General features: G+C 38.1%; 1 protein-coding gene across 2 annotated transcripts in view; it reads left to right on the top strand.

The window, feature by feature from the left end:
- LOC110032443 (ent-kaurene oxidase 2) overlaps positions 1 to 18,008 on the top strand; it is a 32,743-nt gene that overhangs the window by 13,005 nt on the left and 1,730 nt on the right. Inside the window, exons 5-7 of one of the 2 annotated variants that reach the window (XM_020736081.1) lie at positions 17,143 to 17,397; positions 17,475 to 17,636; positions 17,715 to 17,909. In XM_020736081.1, the coding sequence (XP_020591740.1) occupies positions 17,143 to 17,397; positions 17,475 to 17,636; positions 17,715 to 17,909 (612 nt within the window). The remainder of the gene's footprint in view (positions 1 to 17,142; positions 17,398 to 17,474; positions 17,637 to 17,714; positions 17,910 to 18,008) is intronic. The other variant, XM_020736082.1, reaches the window with a different exon arrangement.

Below are 18,008 nucleotides of genomic sequence, written 5' to 3' on the forward strand. Positions count from 1 at the left end.
CCCATTATGAGCATACAAAATTGCATATAAGACATTGATAGGTATGTCATCATTTAGGCTTGTATTTGGAAAAGAGTGTCACTTACCTGTGGTATTTGAACACAAAATTTATCGGACGATAAAAGAATTTAATTACAATGTGAAAAATGCGGGTGAGAAGAGATTACTACAGTTAAATGAACTTGAGGATGTTATGCTTGAATCTTTTATAAATGTTAGGATTTATCAAGAGAAAATAAAAAAGTTACATTATCGAATGATTCTTAGGGAGGATTTTGAGTCTAGACAGAAGGTATTGTTATTTAATTCTCGATTAAAATTATTTTCTGGAAAACTTAAGTACAAGTAGTCAGGGTCATTTACTGTGGTAAAAGAATATCCATTTGGAGCAATTGATATAAAAGTCCTAAAAGGCAGTAAAAAATTTAAAGTAAATAGATAAAGACTTAAACCTTAATTAGGAGAGGAAAGACAGCTTTTGAATGAGATTCTGATGTTGGATTTCCTAAGTAACATCTAATTTTGTTGGCTGAGGACGTTAAACTAAGCACTTTTTTGGAGGCAGCCCATGATATGTGCTATGTTTGTATTTCTGTATTGTTCAGTGGTTTGCTAGGATTTGAATATTGTGTTTGTTTGTATTTGCGTGTGTGATGTGAGATAACGAATCCTTAGTCTTCTCATTAAGCCTGGATCGTAGCATGGTTGTGGAGGTAGTATGATCTACGTAATCATCTACGCATTAGCTTTTATCCGACCTTAGGTCTATCCTGAGTCAAGCTGGATTTAGTCTTAGGACAGGTCAATCTCAATTATGTTACTTCCTTTGTCTGACCTTGTTTTCATTAAGTATGTTCTATAAACCTACTTGATGAGTAACATGAGAATGACTTTACACTATTCTTATTACTGTTAGAGGTGCATACTTTTATGGTTGAGACGATACCTGAGGTTGGCAATACATGAGCCAATATATCAGAGATGATCTTGTCCATGGGCTTAACCCTACAAAAGCATTTGAAAGCACTCATGTCGGCCATCAAACAAAAGGAGATGCATATGTCTCCCTACATGTTGATTAAAAATGGGTACAAGAAAGAAAAACAGTTGGAGACTTTTTGATTCAATACAGGAATCATTAGTCCTCCCAAATAAAATAAAATAAAAAAATAATCTAGACTAACAACAAAAGTTTACCAAAACATAGACCCCAGCTAGCATATATATATATATATATATATATATATATATACATATATATATATACATATACATATCATATACATATAGATACATATATATATATATATAGATACATATACATTTATATCTATATGTATATGTATATATATATGTATATATATGTATATGTATATATATATATATATATATATATATTAATTTTGAAATGTAATTGTTTAATTTTGAAAAATACGAGACCAAACCGGTCTCATATATTTAATAATTTAAATGATAGAGTACAAAACCACAAGTAAGTGAAACTTGATTAAATAAACTACAGAAATTTATGACATTCATCTGGTGTGCGAACCATTTATTTCCACCTACAAATTCCCCTACTTATTATTAAAAACTAGATAGGATTTATATTACCTGTATTCTTAAAACTCCCTATAGAGGCAAACCCATATAGTTAATTACCTCTCAAATGACTGAAGTCACTTAAGAAAACTCTCGATGATGATCAGAGGTATCTATCTTTCTGAATTCAATATTTAGGGTTTTCAAGGTTGGACATAGAAAAGTCAAGTGAGGAAAGGGACCAAATATGATCATTTATTTTTGGAATCAAAGGAAAAAAGGTAGGGGATGTCACAGATACTGAGGGAAAACTCGGTGACTTCCTAAACAATTCGTTTGTTTGGCTTCAATTTTGAGAAGATATTATTTGATATTTTATCCTGCCAATTTTATTATTTAGGGCTTATATTTATATGACACGATCATACAACTGACCTGGAAGATATGAGGATTTACGTCGTATCGGACGACGACCTCGAAACCTAAAACGAGTTAAGGCTTAAATTGCACAATCTGACTATGCAAATGCCTTAAAGATAAAATGAGGATTTATGTTGTGCTAGGCAGACTACCTCGAAGTCCTATGACTTGTTATTTAAATTGGGAAAGATATGCTGTTGTAGATCTGTCGAAGTTGTTCTTTTGTACAATCTTGTCATGCTGCCCACCTTGTTAGTTTCAAGCTCCACGTCGTAGTAGTTTCAGGTTTAGTTTATGTTTAAATGTACATGCAATTGTTGGGTCGGTGATCTGCTATTGGGTACCTCCTATAAAACCATACTACTGCCTCCTATTCTAAGGGTATAATGCGTAAAAAGAAACAGTAACAGGTGCTGTAAAAGAAAAGCAGTAGTAGAGAAAATACAGTAAATGTACAGTAAATAGCATTAAAGTGCGCAAGTAAAGAAGGTAAAACACTATAAATGTAAAACAAACCTATACTTGAAGAGACAGCTGCTCCTGTAAATGTGGTCAATATTGTAGGTATGAGTATAGTAAAAGACTTTAAGAGACGTGCAAACATGACATTTATATACGTAAGCATGGGCAGCAAAAAGAAACACCACCTGGAAAGACTCGAGAAAAGCAACAAATGACCCACGATAACTCGAAGAAAGTCATAAAAAAAACGAGCAAAATCTGAAGAAATACGATGAGTGTTCTACAAAACCGTAAGCAACACACGAAGAATCTGAAAAAGAAGAGAAAACCGTGAGCACTTAGGACGGGGTGGACTCAGAATCAGGACCTTGGGTCAAAGTCAAGACACTGGGGCCCTAAGAAAATAATCAACACCATGTATGTGTGATCCAACACTAAGTAAAAGGTCGCCGGTCTAACAAAGGTCGACGGTCTAACAGTCACAAAAAGGGTAATTCCTAACCTAGTTCATATGACTGACCCGTGAAATTTTCAGAAAATATTCAGTAAGGATTTTGTTTTTCAAAAGAAATTTTAATTTGTCATGCACTTGAAAGATATATTTTTTTAATTGATTATGTGTGTACACATATATATCACTTAAAGGAATTTCATAGTTTAGAAAGTTAATGAGTCAGTCACATTGGTAGGCTGGAACTTTCCACTGTCTGTAAAAGCAAGTGGTAACTCTTTACTGAGTGCTAGAGATGCGGTAATGTCAATCCCTCACACAAACCTAGATGTTTTTTTCATCATGGTCAGTGAGTCAGGGTTGTGTTAGAACCTCTCACACATACTTAGTGTATTTTTCATCATCGTCCTTGAACCCCGAAACCGACCTACTTACAACCTTTCTTGATAGTTCATGTATAGCAAAAGACTATATATGTGCGCTTATGCTTCGAACTTAACCACCTAAACCAAATCAAGAAACAATAAAAGAAAAGAAGAAAAATGGGGTGAGAAAGAGGAGAGATTGATCTATTTGAAATACGAAAATAGTAAAGGATGGATCTACCCTCAAAGCCACATTCAAAACCAAATCTAAAATAAATCCCCACATCCAATGATGTGCATTTGAAAGGCCCATTTAAAATTCCCAAAACAAATCATGATCCCAGAAGCTCCCCAAACTTTCGTAAGTCCAAACCTTTGTAATTCCCCACATATCCCAAATGAAATAACATTTTAACCTCCAAGATAGCACATATTTAAACTCCAAATAAGCGAGTCAAGAGTTCCCCACCCAAATCCTTCCAAATTGCAAACACCTCATCCAAAACAGGGCAAACCGGTAGCCCAAATCAGCCCAAAACAAGTCAAAATCAACAACCTAGATATCACCAAGATAGGGCAAAACCGCAGCCCATATTTTGCCAAACCAGGGCAGAAAAATGCAGCCCAAATTAGCCCAAAAGATTGCCAAAAAGATGCATTTAAAAGCCCCCAAAACTGCAGCCATTTCAGCACGCAAAAACATATGTTTAAAAGGTTCTAAATAGCTTGCCAAAATCAGCCCACAAAAGGTGCATTTTAAAAGTTCCCCAAACTGACACGATGTATTAAGGTAAGCATATGAAAAGCTATAAGAATGCTTGCATGCATACAACCCCACTCCCATATGTTTGCACATCTAAAATCTAAAGTTCTGTAAAATAAAACCAAAGGAAATTTACATACACACCATTCAGTTTCCAATGCATTCACAAGCAGCTTGGAAGGCCTGTTTTTAATTGCTCATTTCTTTATCACTTTTTTTTCTGTCCTCAAGCAACATATAAGCCTAAATGATCATTACCTTGTTGATCCTTTCCCAAAACAAACAAAATATGCAAGGCTTGAAACAAAGCCACCTATCTAATTATTTCCAAGATAAATTATAATCATATCAACATAGATCAGCACTAGCAAGGTTCGCAAATAAACATGGTTGTGTGACATATGCCTGGAAAATCCATAACTAAAAGAAATTAAACCAACTCATTTTACAATCAAAACAAAGAGATGTCAAAAAATGTTGTAGAGAATGCTTAGGATAAGAAATATGGAGTATAGCTTTCCTTAAAATGTGATAACACCCTTTTTTTTTATATATATCATGAAAGATCAGGTCTTAGAAATGTAAATATATAAGAATTGGGTGGCATGTATGTAAATCTCTATTTCCCTTTTTATGGAATGCATGAGGGATCCAGTAACTACACTCAGTCCAACCAACTCATTGAAAGACCTTGGTTGAAATGTTAATGCATAGGAATTACAAGGTATGTATGTAAATTCTCTTTTTTTTCATCTCCAACACACATTTTTTCATATACGTAGTAAATCCAAGGTATTGTGAATGCTTTTTTGTCTTTAAATGCTAGACATACGAATTTTTGGAAACCAAAACCAGAGACTGCAGCAAGACATAAAACTGCTGCGATACAAATCTCCAGAACTGAACCTAATATCCCACAAACAAGGCCCAAACAAATGTCAAAACCGCAGCCCTATAAGTCTCAAATTTGAGCCTACCACCATGCCCAAATGAGGGGGGCTAACAAAGCCAAAACCGAGACCTAGTAGGGCACAAAATCGAACTCAGAAAGTTGTAAAATTGTGGCTCATTAAAACACCAAACCATAGCTTATCAATTGTGCACTAGAAATGTAAACACATGGTAATTGCATGGCATGTATATAAACCTCCTAGTACACATTCGACATGCGAGCATATAAGAATTTGGTGGCATGGTATGTAAAGCGTCTCAACATGTATTAAGCATGGTAAAAGATAGATAAATAAAAGTTGCAGAGACAGGTAGATAGATCATCCAAAATGGCAGCCGATAAAGTACCTAAGGTAGGCATAAATCACATTCAGCCCCAACCCCAAAATAAGGCCCAGCTCGCCCCAGCTCAGCCCCGAAACAGGGCTAAAAAGCAGCCCTGCGAACTTTCAATTGCCGAGCCAACCGAGCCACAACAAAGGGCCCAAATTATTTGAAGTTCTCCCATTCCTTCCCACCTTTGTATAACTTCCCATCGGTGCAAGTTCTTTCAAATATGCAATACTAAAGCAATGAAATAGATAGAAGATGGATTACAATAAGAGCTTCCAAACCAACATCCCAACATAAAGCCTCACTAAACAATGCCTCTCCCTTTACTTCCACATGCTATGATACCATTATGAACATGAAGTGTTAAAAGAATAAACATCAAAGCTAATAAATTAATTGAATGAGGGCAAAGTAACAAGCCTTAGCAAACTCTCCCCATACCAAGGCTAACCGAAACATTCTCTCACCTTTCTTCTCCTTTTTTTTAAACCGCAATGTCATTAAAAAGGAAGGAGAAAAACAGCCAAATAGCTAAGCAAGTAAGCATATCAAGCAAACCCACATGGATGCCGAGCCCAGCAACCAAATGTCGGGCTAAGGGGTAAGCTATTGTAGTGTCAAGCAGAACCAGACAAGGAGTAACGAGCAAACCGAGAAAACAGAGAGGGGGAAGAGGTTACCACTTGGTGTAGAGCACACAAAAAAGCAAAAGTAGGTCTAGAAGCAATCCGACAGCACCTCCCCTCTCCTCCAAAATTTCGGCCAACTCAAACTCTACCCCAAGTGGGGTTATTTATAGCCAAGGGAGAGCAGAAGGAGTTACCTTCATTCACCTGGACGGTGAGCCGAGCCAAGAGAAGCGACAAGTATCGCGTGGGGGAAGACGACGACAGAGGCGAAGGGCAGGTGGTGACAGAGCGCAGAGGGTTGGTGGCACAGAAGGCAGGAGATGTAGAGAGCTTTACCAGAGCACGAGAGAGAAGGGACCTCGGGCGAAGCTTCGTGAGAAAGTGGGGACCTCGGCCCGGCTAGGGTTTTGTGAAGGGTAGAGAGTTCGGTCTCGGTTAGCCCGCGAACGGGACGATCCGTGAAAGGGAGAGGGACTCATGTGCATGAGTTTAGGTTTAGGGATTTAAAGATTTTAAGTGCAAAAGAATTTCTTCTTTTTTTTAATTAATTAATATTGAAAATTTCTCGATTTGCGTGTTATTTAATCCCGTTCGGAGTCATATCAAAATTGATGTCCTCCCTAGCTAAATTCAACGTTCTGGACGCTCCAGCGCAATCCGTTTCGTTATTCGAGATCGTTCGAACACTCTCGTCGATGATCGGGTAAAAAATGCATCGAATTCGATTTTCGTTAAAATTCTGGCTCGTGATCGATCATTTAAAAAATTTTATCTAAGTTTTCGACAAATAACAGCGCAAGCGATGCGAATTGTGAAAAACAAATGTGTCGACTCTTCGAATTACGAAGTTTGTGCGCGAGAAGGTGCAAATTGTGCATAAGACAATTCTAAGGCTTAATTACTCTATATGAACTCCTTTTGGGTTTCCTCATGCTGGTTTCAACCTCCAAGTGCTAGAGACCGATACCACAAATGCGAAACTACAAAGAGGGTAAAGTAGTAGGTTGAATTTCTAAAATGTGGCGGGTCCCATTTCTAAGGCTCTAAGATAGTCAAAGGGAGAAGCTTAAGGCTAGACTCTAAATCCTAAGAAAAAAACTATACCTCACTAAAAAAGAGGTCAACAACTCAGTATTCAAGTGTAGTGATTCCGTTAGAAATTGGAAGTACTAGAGGGATCTATTATATTTGTATTTGAACTTATTTTGTGTGATTTAATATTTGGAGAGGAGAAAATACTATTAATTTATTGAACATAACCATATCCGGGGCTTGCGCACCAAAACTAGGCTCTAGCGTCAAAAGACTTTAAGTTGAGCTGGCGCTTAGGTGTCGGTCACTGGGCGCCATGGCCTCAAATAGGAATAAAGCCATGGCGCCACAATCGCGTCGCCTAGGTGCCACTCCAAAATCGGCGTTAAATCGCCTAAACTGGCTGATCTAGGTCATTTTTCGCGATCTTCTTCCTCCCCTGGTCTCCTTCGACATTTGATGGCGATACCTAGGGTTTTCCCAAACATTGGATTGGAGGTAGATTCGTGAAGTTTTTTGCGGTAGAAGTCACTTCTTTGAGGTAAAATCCGCCTCCCAAGATTGATTCTTCTTCTTCCACTGAAATTTTTTGAGATTTTCGAAAATTTGGAGATTATTGGAGAAAACTTGATTTAACCCATAACTTGCATATTTTGTGCATCCATTATCACTTTCTACCTCATTCTAGTATATTCCCATCATCTATTCTTTTCTATGTCTCCCAAAACAAAATCAAACCCAAGCCCAAAAATTACTCAAGGAATTTGTAAATTCTAAAGCTTTGGAGCGATACAATGAACAATTAAGCTCCAAGGGGATTTATGAGTTCTGAAGGATCTCTGGAAAGCATGATAGTGAGTTGAAAATGGGAGACTTTCTGCTACACAACTAGTGTAGCAGTAGTCCCTATTGTTCGAGAATTTTATGCTAACCTATATGAGGGTACTGTTGATTTCATTTTTGTGAGGGGTAAGCGAATAGATATTTCTGTCGCTTGCATTAATTCTTTATTTTCTTTGAAAAAATGTCTCTGGGAGTTTTTATTCTTTTTTCGAACCTTCTGATTCCCAACTTGATGAAATTATCAACTTTCTTACTGATGGAAGAGGAGCTTGGAATGTGAGGAATGACCACGAGGTCAAATTCTCTTCCTCTAAACTTAATGCACCTTTTAAGACTTGCAATTACTTCATTTCTGCCAATATGCTACCCTCGACCAACTTGAGCAAGGTGATGAAAGAGAGAGCTTCCTTAAACTACTGCATTCAACCAATGAAATCTATAGATGTTGGGGCCGTGATTCATCATTCCATCGTAAACTCTCACAGAGGAGGATCCACTCTAGGGTTAGGACATTTCTCCACTATTACTGCCCTGTGTCAGCTTGCTGATATTTATTTGAAAGATGTAATCTTATTTTTTCCCAATAGGTTACATTTTCAATTGCTATTATTTTAAATGTTTGTGGCATGTTGTGTTAACTATAAATTACTACAGTTTTAATTCTAGGAATGTATAGAAAACTTAATTGAAGTCTTATGTAAAGAGGACTATACTAGAGTTGAGATATTTTGTAGGAGACATGTAGGAAAATGATTTTGTTATTTATTGTGAAAAAAGAATTGTATTTTTGATAAAACTATGATTCTTAGATTTATACTTTAAAAGAATTAAGCCTCTATTCTAATACTCACAATTATCAAGTGAAGAAATGTGATGAGTTTTTAACTTTAGGAAGAGAATAGTGAAATTCAAAACTATTAAAAGTCTGTCCAGATATAGTAATCCTCACATAAAAATAGGAATGATTGAAAATGATCCTAAAAGAATAGAAAAGAAAAGAAAAAAAAAGAATAAAATGAAAAGTGAGGAGAAGCTTGAGGAAAACCTAATAAAAAATTGGTTTCAATTTAACTTTTTTAAAAGAGAAAACTTTGATACAATCCTAAATTTATTTTTTTATTTCAAAAAAAAATATTAGACAAAGGTGCATAAACGAAGAGCTTAAGTTATGTTTTTATACTTTATAAGAATCACTAGTTTAACAAATTGCAATAATTTTTGAAGTAAATAAAAATCAAAATTCTGAAGTTTAGTGCAAGATATTCTTACACCCTATTCTTAGACTGATTTACTAAAGTTTCTTTCAAGTTATACTATACTATTTCTGAGGCAGAATTATAGGAAATTTTATTGAAACCCAGTGCTTCATCTTAACAATCTACTTTTTAAAAGTGTAGCATTAATTGAGGAGAAGTAATATTTAAGTTTGGGGAGTTTGATGTGTGAATAGATTGCATGAAATTATTTATGTTTTGCACTTCTTTTTGAATGAAATTGAACTTTAAAGAAATGTATTTTCATGTTTTTATTGCAGATTTAATAGATATTAGTACTGGAACGGAGTGGAAGGAACATGAAACAAAAATGAGAAGATTTGGAAAAAAAAAACAGGATTTGTGAAGAAAAGGCCATGACGCCATTATTGCAGTGGCTAAGCGCCGGTCCAGTCAACCAAAGGCCAAGGCCATTGCGCTAGGAGCTTGGCGCCTAGGCGCCAGTCCATTGAATGCAAGGTTCTGGCGCTAGATTAGAGTGGCGCCTAGGCGCCAGATACCAAAGAGCAACTTGAGAGGTTGGTTCTTAGGCCCAACACTGTGGGCCATAGCCCCAGTCCTGAAGGCCAAGGCTACAACGCCAGATATTGCAGCGTCTAGGCACCAGTACCGAATTCTGCACGGTTTTGAGCAGTTTCAGCCATTTCTTTGAGGCGGTTTTTGGGCGAATCAAGGCAAGTTTATGGAGTTATAAAGAACACTTGCAGGAGAAAATAGGAGAAACACCCAAGTAGAAGAAAGAACTCTAGAGCAACACTTGGATTAAAGAGGGATTCTTGAGAGAGATTTTCCTCCATTAATATGAGAGTTCTTAGGCTTGTTCCAAACAAGTCTAGCGTGTGTGTAGTGTTATTTGTATTTACTATTGTGTAAAGAATTGCAGGAGAGGAGGAAATGAATTGGGTAAAGCATTCTCAAGAGGATTGAGGGAGAGAGAGAACTTTCTTTGTGCTTTTGTTTGTAATACTCTTGTATGTTGAATCTCTTTAATTTAAGGCTTTCTTATTGTGTTTTATCTTTGAGTTTTGAGTAGAATCCCTTGTTTTTCTTTGTGGTGATGTAGTAAATATGTAGGATTGTTGGATTGAATCTGAAAGTTTTTTATCTATATTTGTAATTGTTTTTTTTTATCTTAATTTACTTTTCAGTCTGAATAATTGATTTGTTAAAATATGTTGTAACCTGTGAGGACTCGGAAGAACTATGAGATGAACGACTAGGAAATCACATTGAACTATAATGTATGAATCAAAGTATATTATAGGGAGATGCATATGTTAAGGAGATGAATTTATTGGTGGATAACTCGGAGGATTATAGGGTGACAGTCTAGACCAATTACTAAGTTAATCCGGAGAATGCGGGAGCCACTCCGGAAGAAAAAACTCTAGCTTATTGGGTACAATGACAAAGCTAATTTTGGCCGACACTTCTGAAGGATGCCGAAGAATTTTTCAGGAAATGTGAGCAGTGTCAGAAGGACGTGCCCCTACATCATTAGCTGGCTCACAAGCTTCAACCGATCTTAAGTCCATGGTCATTTGTCACCTGGGGATTGGACATCCTCGGTTCTTTCTCCCCATCTAAGGGCCAGCGCAAGTTTCTCTTAGTAGTGGTAAAATACTTTTTCAAGTTAATCGAAGCCAAACCGCTCACCCTAATCACCCCCGAAGTGGTGCCAAACTTCATCTCGTTGAATTTCACATGTCGATACGGACTGCCACTAGTCATCAGCACCGACAATGGGACATTTTTCGGATTAGCGCGTACATGATTTCTATGCAAGTCATGGAATCAATTTGAAGTTTTTTTAAGTCCATCATTCCTGGATGAATGGGCAAGCCGAAGTAGCCCACAAGATTGTCCTTAACTTGCTAAGTAAAAAGGTCAAAGAAGCCAAGAAAAACTGGGTGGATCTACTGTTGTCTGTGTTTTGGCTGATTCAAACGATGTCGTCATCAACGACCGACCAAACACCATTTATGCTAACTCTAGAATGGAGGCGGTGTTATCGGTCGAGTACAATCATCATAGTGAAAGGGTCGTCACAGCCGCATCCTTCGTAATGGAGAACCTGGCCAAATGGCAGGAAGCGAACATCGAGGGCGCAATGTTGGCCCTTGATTTGATAGAAGAAAAGCGAACCAATTTAGCTCTTTGATAAGAAGTCGAAGACGATTAACTCGATACTTCAACAAACACATCCGAGAGAAGGTGTTTTCCCCAGGGGACTTAGTTTTGAAGAAAGTCAATCCAGCCACCCGAAGACAATCAGTAGGCAAATTGGACCAGAAATGGAGCGGGTCATACGTAATCAGCTAAAGAGTCTCTACAAGAGCTTACAAATTCAAGATATACGCTGGAAAAGAATTTCCTTGAACGTGGAGTGGAGATGACTGAAAAATGTTTTTTCCTTGGAAGTTTTTATGTAAACATGAAAGGGAGTGTCGTTGCCAATGTGTAAATTTAATCGATGCAATGAAAGTTATAGTTAACTAATTTTGTTCAAAAAATGCACATGCCCCTCCGACGCTCAGTGAACTTCTTTCGATTGGACCATGGTTGAACTTAAACTCAGAACTCTCGTCTACGATCGAATGACAATTGACGATCATTTGTTAATACTTGTCACGTTCGAGTCGTTAGAGTGCAAAGGAAGAACAACAGAATGTCAAAATGCAAAAACAAGTTGGTCACGCAAACAATGAAGTAGAAAGAGTATTCTCAACAAAAAATGAAATGTTTTATTCACTTCAATCGAATGATACATAACATCCAGAAAATATAAATATAAAAGGTGCATCCGATGTACACTTTTCAATAAAAACTATTTTCAAGACGAGTCCTCATTTTTCTCGCTCTCGTCTACAATGAGAGAACCTTGAGAAGTGAGAGAGCTCGAGAAAAGCAAAGGCTTTTTGTTGAAGCTCACTCATCGAGAGCACCCATTCTCCTTGCCCTCCCATCTTCTCATATCTCCTCCACAACAGAGGAAAATGTCGAAGCTTGAAAAGTATCGAAGAAAGGGAGTGTTGTTGCCAAGTGACACCTTTTCATGTCTGACCATTAGCCCGTTGGCGGGAAGGAGATGATTTTTCTCTAGGGAGCAGCCGTCGAACAGATATGGTGCCCACTGGTAGCGAATTGTTAGCTACTTTAAGGGGCGCCCCATCTGTTCGCGGAGAGGATTTCTGACTAGTGTGCTATCCAGATCTAATTTCACCCCCCCCCCCCACCCCCACCCCCCACACCCCAAATAGCTCCTAAGAATCGACCGGACTTCAAACCACAGCTGTTGAATGGACTTATTGCACTCTCTCAGAATGTATTACTAGTGCAATATTTCTCCATGGGACACTACGTCTGTTTGTGAGGTGGGATGAACTCTATATTCCACCTTCTCTGATGTTGCGTTCGACACCCAACTCGGAGAAAATACCCTCCTTGGACACTTAGGCCCCCGAGTAAACTAATCAGTCGATATATATTAGTCAAACAACATGAACAATGTTTGAAAGTATGATTTGACTACCAATCGACAATTCGAGTTAAACAAACCCTTAAAATTAACAGTCGTTCGACGTGAAATTACGTAATATCTGAGATTCATGATTTAGCCTTAAGGTTGATCGAAACATTTTCCAGCGACAAGATACGTGACACATCACAATGATCGCCTCAAACTCGAGTCTCTCTGAAGGCGACAATCCAACCAAACAGGAGAAGCAAAATAAACTCACTTGCGAGATGAGCGCACAATTAATCGAGTCGCAATCGATTCAGAGCAAATTCCAAATAAACAAAAACTAATAAATCTTTTCTATACAATAAAAGCAGCTACAAGTATCTCTTTCCTTTGGCTTTTCAAAAAGAAAAATGATTACAAGTTTTCCTCATGCCAGGTTTTAGCAGGTGGCCGGCCGGTCTTCCCTATCCGATCCTTCGTCTTTGGAGTATCCTTCGAGCTTGTTCGGAATTAAGGCGGACAACTTGTCTGTGTCGGAGAATTTGGGAGTGACAAGGCCATGGTGAATGAATCGGTGGATGGCATAGTCCACCCCACATCTAAGTTGCTTCGCCAGGTCGTCCTTATGCTCTCCCTTGGAAATAGACGGGGCAACCTTTTCTTTGGCTCTACGACTTCCTTCTTCAAGTCATCTATGATGTCAAGGGATTCTTGATTAGCTTTGAGAGAATTTTCAAGTTTGAGTTACAGTTGGTTCCGATCGTCACGAACCCTCCCCAGCTCCTCATCCTGAGAGGCAATCTTCAGTTGGGCCTTGTTCAAAGACCCTTCCGACATAACCAGAGCCAGTCCCTGAAAGTGAGATGCTCGTGCCGCCATCAAGAGGAACCAGTCCGTATGGTTGTCAGGCAGGCTGACAATTCCCGCATCAAATCCTCAAAAGAACCTCCAGCCGCTTGCTCTGAAGGACCGACCTCTCATGCCGAAGGTCCAATTACGTTTGTTCGCCGCTCCACAAAATTCAGAGGAAAGGTGTTGCCAGTCATACTGCTCCTGCTGGAGTCCACTAAGGATCGAGTGGCTGTTACCCCCTGCATCGACCAATGGTGGAAGCGCGGTGAGCACACCTTGCGGCCCGACAGCGATAGTGGGAGCGGATTCGACAACATCTTTTGATATTCCCTAAACCCTAAACCCTTCAAACCTATTCTTTTGCATTAAGATAATATCAGAAATTACTAAAAATCGCCAAGAATCAAAGAAGATTATCACATACCTAAAAATTTGTCCATTGAAGAAAGGGTCTTCAAAAGTGTGTCTCTCCCTCACAATAGGGTGCCTACATTTTTCTGTGGTGGCGACTGGGGAGAGTTGGAGTGCTGGTGATGGTCATTTCCTTTGGCCTCTTTTCACCAACCTCAATTCCTTAAGCAATATGGCCCTATTGGCCCTCAACCAATCGAACCCTTATCAGGCCTAAGAGTCAGGGTTCCCTGGTGAGGCTTTTTCAGTATCTGCCACTCTTGATTGGCCGAAACAGGTGCAGGTCTCAACCGTTCTTCTTTCTTTATGATTTTTTTTCTTCTTTACAGATACAGGGATTCGAAAGCCTGCCATAGCCAGAAGTTTGAGATCCACATCATCTCAGTTCGTACTGTAAGCCATGATATGCGTCGGCTATATAGGAAAAGTTGGCACGAAAGAACTTAATGCCAAACCTATGGTCTTATTTATAGGGCTCACTGGGCGTAAAATTCAAAGAAAAGTTAATTATCGAAAGATTTTTTTCTATTTTGGTGTCAATGATTGCTTAATAGTTTTCATGTTCTTATTGTAGCCGTCACTATCAAGAAGTAGGAAAACTCGAGAAACTAATATGTATGCACCAAAACTGCGGCACAAATCTCAAAGAGATCAAGCGGCAAAGAATGATGGTCGAACAATCGAAGCATCAGATTAAAGGAGCATGATATGAACCAACCATCCGACGACCGACCACTCGATCAAGTTGGCATGCAATGTCGGTTGATCCAATCGGCAGACCACGGTTACGGTCTCAGCTACCTAACTCTTTGCAAGGACGTCCGATCGCAACTACTCTATCTCTCTTCCTCATCTCCCGACTCTAACTCTCGAGGCGTGTCTTACCAAAGGACAATATAGGATTCAACACTCGTGTCCCTTGGTTATGTTGAAAAAAGAAGGAAATAGCGAGATGCAAAACTCCATTGGGAACAGTTACGGGATTGTGGGGTAGAAATATTTATTATGATTTTTTATTTATTTTAAATTTCTCTCCCCCTTTTTTGTTGTACCACTAGTATTGGGATATAATTTATATTAGATAGTTCATATAACAATAGTTTTTTTTAGGTATTAATGTGATGCATCATCTAAAACACCATGAGGCATACTCCTCACACAAAGAGTGCAATTGACACTGTATGTCTAGTTGTGATCTGAGTTATGTGATCTAGTAAATAGTGTTATCTATATTATGTTAAAGTTCAGCTTTTATGTTTTAGTTTTCTATTTTTATATGTTTTCTATTTGGATGGTACACTTGTAATAAGTGGCTCCTTCATGTTTATAAATAGGTGGTCGTATGTTGTATTAGTGGACTATTTGCGGCTCATTTGAGGTTTGTAAGGGATTTGATTCCCAGATGAGGACGAATCTCCGACCACGTGTTGGGTGGTGGAAATTGTAATATGCGTCGTTGGTGGTGTCATCCTTGGTTTTCTTTCCTTCGTCGATCCTTTAGGTAGTGATTTTTGTATGCTGATCGGTTACAAGAGTATGGAACTCTTGTATCTTGTATCTTTATTTAGTGTTCTGTTTCTTTGCTTTTATTGTTCCCAAATTTTTTTGTTCTTTGCATTTTCTTTCTATCTCATTGATTTTCTGAACACATACCTTTTGCCGTCATCATTTTGGTATCAGAGGTTAAGATTTTTTATTCCAATTTGTGCTTCCTTCAAAAACAACCTTCTGCTGTTCTTGAGAGGCAGAAATTTATTATCGCACATGTAAGGCCGCAGCGCTTGTGGGAATGGCACACCATCCTCTCTTTGATGGTTTTCAAGTATACAGCAACTGGTTCTTTCTGTTGCTAGATGTGGACAAATTGCCTGGACTGCTCATCATTCTTCTTCATCTCCTGTTGAACATTTGCCTCGATTAGATTCAAAATGAATTTGTGATTAATTCTTGCAATAGTTCTTTGATTCCCGAGTGATTCCCTTGTCAAAAACTTCATCATGTCAATTAAATGTGTCTGGCAGAGACTTTGAGATAGAGAAAACAGATTCGGAGTAGTTATTTCTTGAAGCGAAATTCATGACAAACCACACAGCTGATACTGTTGTGGAAGCTATATCCCCCGAGGTGTTGAAAACTTCAGGTTTGCTGGTTCTTGAAACAAAATCTGCTAAAGATATAAATTCAGTTTTCAAGAAGACCACGGAAGAGGATCTCAAGGGCTGAGACTCCAATTTTGTGAAGGTTGATCTGGCTATGCTGTTCGATCTTATTCTAGCAGTGAACTATCTGAACATCAAAGGCCTGCTTGATTTGACCTACCAAACTATGGTAGCTATGATTAAGGGGTAAACTCCTGAAGAGATTCACAAGACCTTTAACATCAAGAACGACTTCACCCAGAGGAAGAGGAGGAGATTTGGAGTGACAACCAATGGGCATTTGATTGGTATGTTCTCAATTTCTCTCCCTTTCTCTTTATTTAGGATGAGTCTTGTGTCTTCTCTATACCTTTTTGAATGTGTTGGCAACAATGAGACCAAGAAGCAAATCTTGGATAGATTTATGTCCGCCACTTCTGTGTAAGAAATGGTATCAAGAAGCCAAAAAACAGACTTTTGTGGCTGGCCGGAAAGAATCCAAACATCAAACTTCTCTTTAAACCTCAAGGCACTCAAATTATAAATTTGTAAACCTCATGGAAGTTTTTGGGAATCAAAGCATGAGCCGTGCCTCGAAGCATGCACCTCAGGCATCTTTTTAAACCGCAAGTCTTGCACAAAGCTTGAATAATACACGTCCAAATGGCACATACAAAAGTTGAGAAAACTTGAAATTTTATTGTTAATTGTCAATATTTAATAAATTTTATGTGTAGTTCTATTTATAGCCCACAAAGTTTCAAAATAAAATGTTCTTAGCATTATGCTAAGAAATATGTCTCAATACTCTCTGAATCAAGTTGAGTTTCATAATTTACATTTTGTTGTATCCATGAAAGAGAATCAAGAGACGAACAAAGCAAGTGATGACATAAACATGTTAAGGATTTAGTGCTCTTGAGCGCTATGTTGAGTCACTGATTTATTTAAGAGCGAGGAGGTTTCCCGACAGAATAAAAATTGCTGAGCCTCATTTGTGAGACTTTTTTTATAAAAAGCTGCTTTCAGGAAGTAAATTTTAAGCCACTTGATAAAATGACTGCGCAACAGCAGCTTCTCGACGTCTTTTATAAAAGAGTGGAACCCACCAACCAAAAGAGTGCTTATTCTTAAAATCCATTCGGCTTAAATGAATCGCTGGTTTTATTCTATAGCTGTTTACGCACTCATGCTAACAAATTATCTTCAGACTTTAGGCAAAGATGTGGAGTCCATTTACGTGGAGGAACTTGGCGTGACAACAACAAAGAAAGAGATTTTTCAGAGCTTAGTTGTTGATCCAATGATGGGAGCTATCGAAGTTGATTGGAGGGATTTCTTCCCATATTTGAGATGGGTTCCTAATAAAAGCATGGAAATAAAAATTCAGCAGATAGAAACACGTAAGAGGGCTATAACAAAGGCCTTGATTGAGGAACAAAGGCAACGTATTGCTCGTGGAGAGGTTCCTTTTCTTCAAATGAACTCCATTTTGTACCCACATTTTTCTAATGACTTTGACATTTTTTATTACCAAAACAGAAAATTAGTTGTTATGTGGATTACTTGCTGTCAGAAGATACTAAACTAACTGAAGAGCAGTTCATTACATTGGTTTGGGAATCGATCATCGAGACATCTGACACCACATTGGTCACTACAGAGTGGGCCATGTATGAGCTTTCGAAGAATCAAACATGCCAGGTAAGCAACATAAATATTTAAATTTATTGCTTAAATAAAGTTGGCATGAGTTTTCATATTCATCTTTTCCCAACTCAGGACTGCCTTTACCAGGAAATACATCAAGTATGCGGGTCAAAGAAAATCACTGAGGAGCATATTCAACACTTGCCTTATCTATGTGCTGTTTTCCATGAGACACTCAGATTTCATTCTCCTGTGCCCATCATACCTCCTAGACATGTGCATGAAGATACCCAGCTCGGTGGCTATAACATTCCAGCTGGGACTGATGTGAGAATTCTGTTTAATAAATTTTTCGTTAGAAGCATTTACATACACAGCACACAATCTATTTGAATTTACATATCTTACACCTAAACATTCATGTTT

This window comes from Phalaenopsis equestris, unplaced genomic scaffold (assembly GCF_001263595.1).
Source record: "Phalaenopsis equestris unplaced genomic scaffold, ASM126359v1 Scaffold000941, whole genome shotgun sequence".
In the NCBI taxonomy this organism is placed as follows: Eukaryota; Viridiplantae; Streptophyta; class Magnoliopsida; order Asparagales; family Orchidaceae; genus Phalaenopsis; species Phalaenopsis equestris.